At 39.5% G+C, this 5,000-nt stretch overlaps 1 protein-coding gene across 1 annotated transcript in view; it reads right to left on the bottom strand.

The window, feature by feature from the left end:
* The window catches only part of LOC310788875 (mitogen-activated protein kinase kinase kinase kinase 3-like), an 80,453-nt gene that overhangs the window by 62,904 nt on the left and 12,549 nt on the right, over positions 1–5,000 (bottom strand). The window contains exons 10-11 of the mRNA XM_083650453.1: positions 1,591–1,707; positions 835–909 (exon numbers count right to left, since the gene is read on the bottom strand). Of these exons, the coding sequence (XP_083506579.1) occupies positions 835–909; positions 1,591–1,707 (192 nt within the window). The remainder of the gene's footprint in view (positions 1–834; positions 910–1,590; positions 1,708–5,000) is intronic.

The raw sequence follows: 5,000 nt of genomic DNA, 5'->3' as shown, positions 1-5,000 counted from the left end.
CTATTCAACAGTAGCAGTCAGGTGACTATTCAACAGTAGCAGTCAGGTGACTATTCAACAGTAGCAGTCAGATGACTATTAAACAGTAGCAGTCAGGTGACTATTCAACAGTAGCAGTCAGATGACTATTCAACTGTAGCAGTCAGGTGACTATTCAACAGTAGCAGTCAGGTGACTATTCAACTGTAGCAGTCAGGTGACTATTCAACTGTAGCAGTCAGGTGACTATTCAACTGTAGCAGTCAGGTGACTATTCAACTGTAGCAGTCAGGTGACTATTCAACTGTAGCAGTCAGGTGACTATTCAACTGTAGCAGTCAGGTGACTATTAAACAGTAGCAGTCAGGTGACTATTCAACAGTAGCAGTCAGATGACTATTCAACAGCAGCAGTCAGGTGACTATTCAACAGTAGCAGTCAGGTGACTATTCAACTGTAGCAGTCAGGTGACTATTCAACTGTAGCAGTCAGGTGACTATTCAACTGTAGCAGTCAGGTGACATATTCAGGACACTGCTATTTGAATGGGAAGCCACTGTGGGCCCTATCTTATGCCCAGTGCAAGACATTGTCATTGCTAGTTTCTAGCACTCAAAATCTCTCTTTGTTTCTCTTAATGACCACTGGGTGGCTGAAACGCGTGCGGTGATGTCCTCCTGACCCCGTGCTAATTAAAGGTTTTGAGTGCTAGAAACTAGACATGATGACATCACCTTGCACCGGCCATAAAATAGGGCCCTGTGTGTCTATTCAATTCTATAACAAATCAACAGCAGGCAGCTGGTTCTGGGTTAGAGGCTCATCACTGCACGACACGGCAGCCCACACCGGTACCTTCCTACGCGCCGCGAAACGGGGCGCGCGCCGAGCCCCGGGGCTTATGGGTAGGAAATGACCCCTGTACTTAAACTGAGGAAGAGGGAGGTGGGGGAGAGGAGGATGGGAAGGGGCAGGAAAAGAAGGAGAAAGGTAAAGGGGGGAGTGGGAGGAAGGGAAGCAGAGAAGAGGAGATAAATAAGTGTGGGGAGAAGGGAGAGAATAGAGAAGAGGAAGTTGGAGGAAGGCAGGATTAAATGGATGAGAGGAAAGGAAGAGACGGAGACAGAGGAGAAGGGAAGGGAAGGAAGGAAGAACAAGTGAGAGAATAAAGGATTCAAAATAAACTCAAACCAACTGACAGGCTGTTTACACTTGTTGGTTTTAAAATGCGTCTTGGGCGATCGGATCAAAAGTGGCCAGCGCTAAATACAAGTGTAAACGACCAGCAGGGACGTTAAGAACATCACATTAAATCTTTGCAAACAGAAATGATCTCCCCTGTGTGTTTATTTATATATAGAGTGGGGGAGTGCGATCCAATCACAAGTCGTCACTCTAGACACTGGAGACACATTTGAATTCCAGGTGTGAACTGATGTACTTAGAGCTGTCCACTTGTGATCGGATCACCCAAGACACATGTTAATACCAGGTCAAAACAGGGCTTGAGTGACGGTCTAAATGTTCTAAATGAGGGATCTCTGTATATCAAGAGGAAAAAATGGTTACACTCTTAATGACTCTCTGCCGTGTCGAAAGGTTAAAGGTCACCTCCGGTTCGGGGTCATCGTCGTCGAAGTCGTTGTAGGTGCTGTGGTCGGGGTTGTTGGCTTTGTCCAGCAGCTCTATGGCCAGCGTCCTGCTGAGGGGCTGGGACACAAACGGGTGCTGGCAGACAGAGGGGAGAGACAGCCAATCAGAGGAGGTTTACAGATGAATCAGAGCCAATCAGAGGAGGTTTACAGATGAATCAGAGTAGGTTGACAGATGAATCAGAGCCTACCAGAGGAGGATGTATCCCTACCAAAACAGAGGAGGCTTCAAAATGTACCAGCCTATCTCGGCAGGTTTACAGTATAAAAGCATTTCAGAGAAAGGTTTAAGATGCATCAGCCTAGCAAAGGAGGTTCAAAAGAAGATAGACATTACCATTCTCATCAAAATTGTGATTTATATCGGAATATCTGTCAAAATAATCACAATATGATTTTTTTGCATATAGTTGAGCCCTAGTCTCAGCCTATCAAAGGAGTTTTAAAGGTGTATCAGCCTATCATGCAAAGATCTGTTCCTCAACAAGTAAGTCACAAAACTGCGATCACTATCATTGTTACATATAAGCCTCTGGATAAAAATACTAGCATCTACCTGTCACAACTCACCGATGTCATAAAATCTATTAAAACTAAGGAATATATTATTTTGGGTGATTTTAATCAAGACTGGAATGATAGCTCATCAAAACTGCTAAAAGTCTCTGCCACAAAGCTTGGTTTACATCAGTTAATAAAGGAACCGACTAGAATTAGTAACACTCGAAACTCTGTTCTTGACCTTATCTTTACAAATCAACCTGCTAAATATGCACTGTCTGGTGTAATTCATACTGCTATATCTGATCACTCACTTATTTATGTAATTAGAAAACCTTTCGTAACCCATAGAACCCATACTTGTCATGTTGTAAATAAAATACCAAATTCTAAATTACCCCAGTATAATACTGATATTGGCGAACTTGATTGGAGCAATGAATTGCTTCTTGAAAACCCAGAACACATTCTGAATCAGTTCTACGACAAAGTAGAGGCAACTCGGAAAAAATACATCACTACCAGTACCTACAAGACACAACCCCGGCAGTCTAGAATACCATGGATAAACTTTGAAATAATGAAATTGCTAAAACAGAAGGCTCTTTCCCATAAAACATATAGGTCCTCAAAAACAGAAGAAAATATAATTCATTTTATAGAAATTAGAAATAAATGTGCTACAGAAATTCGTAAAGCAAAGGTGGACTACTATCACAATTAAACAAATAATTCTAACTGCTTCAAATCCCAAAGCTTTGTGGCAGACACTAAAAGTCATCACAGGTGAAAACCTAAAGAAAAAGAGTGTTACTATTCAAATCTCTTTACAAGGTATGCTCGTCAGTGAGCCAGAAAGGATCGCAAATGCTTTTAATGATTATTTTATTCTGTCTGTAAAGGAACTAGCATCTAATTTTGTTACTCCTAATTATTTTCCCCCTGATGTCTCTCCTTTATATCACCAGTTCTCTTTCTCTGAGATTACACAGAGTGAATTACTTAGTATTTTCAACTCCCTGAAAAATTCACAAGCCTACGATACTCATGGTTCAAATATGTCTTTTTATAAGACACATGCTATCAGTTTCATGCCGCTTTTTCTTCATTTGACCAATCTTTGCATTAGGACCTCTGTTTTTCCCTCTGCTTGGAAAACTGCCCAAATCACTCCCATTTATAAATCAGATGATCCCACTCTAGTGTCAAACTATAGACCAATATCCATACTCCCAGTTATATCAAACATGGCTTTTTGATTACATCAAAAAGCCATTTGTAATCAGTTAAATTCCCACTTAGAAAGCAATAACCTACTCAATGATTTTCAATTCGGTTTCCGTTCCACCCGTTCAACCATGTCAGCTTTATTATTATTTACTGAACAAATTCGTACAGCACTCAATAAAGGTCATATCACAGGAGCCATTTTTATTGATTTTCGTAAAGCCTTTGATACAGTGAACCACCAGATCCTCTTGAATAAACTTAGCACATTTCAACTTTCCTCCTCTGTGATAATGATGATCTCATCATATCTATCAAATAGGTCCCAAGTGGTTAAAATTGGTCATGTGAAATCCCCCCCTATATCATGTGATATGGGAGTCCCCCAAGGTAGCATTTTTGGTCCTTTACTTTTTCTTTTATATATTAATGATCTTCCTAAGGTTTGTAAATTTTCAAATTGTTTATTATATGCCGATGACACTGTTATCTCTTTTTCTGATCCAAACCCTAATGTCATAAATACAAAACTATCTTCTGATCTTCACCTTCTCCATGACTGGATGAAATCAAATCATCTAACTGTTAACGTCAAGAAAACTGAATGCATGTACTTTTGTTCTCCTAGAAAATCTATATCTATGTCTGACCCCATACACTTTGCAAATCACCCATTAACCATAACAGAAACCTATAAATACCTTGGAGTAACACTTGATACTCACCTCACCTACAAACATCACATCAATAACCTGGTCAAAAAGGCAAATCAGAAACTATTTGTTTACAGTAAGATTAGACCATTTCTCACTGTCACTGTTTCAAATACATACCTACATGCAATTTTTCTTTCAACAATATCCTACTGTCTTCCAATCTGGTCACTTACAACAAAGGAAACCATAGAACCCGTAGCAAGACTCTACAACAGAGCATATAAAATTCATGGTAACTTTCCACCTTGGACTCACCACTGTACTGCACTCTCACACTCCTCTGCTCCAACTTTTCAGAACTATACAAAAAGTCTAGCCATTAAGTTTTATTTTATGCTAAGAAACAACTCCTCTCCAACACTCACAGCTTTACTCCCAAGACACAACACAAGACAAGAACGCATCACCAGATCAATCTCACATGCACTCATACCAGTACCTGCATACAAAAATAATTATGGACTAAGATCATTTTTCCACACATACACCAAAATTTGGAACGAGATCCCATTTCACACCAGAGAAATAACCTCTATCTCACATTTCAAAAAAGCTTACAAACAACAGTTGATGCTAGAAAACACCTGTATTCACTGATCCGATTCACCCATAGGTTTTAATCTCTGTTGGTGTTGTCTTCGTATTGATGAATGAATGAATGTCTGTAAATATAATTGTTCTTGTCAGGTCTATAATACTGTATGTAGTGAAATTGAACATGTCCTTGTATAAATATTTTTTGTTTAATGTACTGCAGAACAGGAACCTGCTGAAAACCAGTTTGTAACTGAGTCAGGCCAGTTAAATGTACATGTGAAATGTCATTTTTTATCCTTTCCTGTATAAATAAAGTGAACTGAACTGAAGTGTATTTAAATTAAAAACATCTTGTTATTTCGAGATGAAAACGTCTGTTAGGCTGTGA

The sequence above is a fragment of the Poromitra crassiceps genome (genome assembly GCF_964638095.1).
Source record: "Poromitra crassiceps genome assembly, chromosome: 14".
In the NCBI taxonomy this organism is placed as follows: Eukaryota; Metazoa; Chordata; class Actinopteri; order Beryciformes; family Melamphaidae; genus Poromitra; species Poromitra crassiceps.
This window is presented reverse-complemented; position numbering and strand designations above follow the sequence as displayed.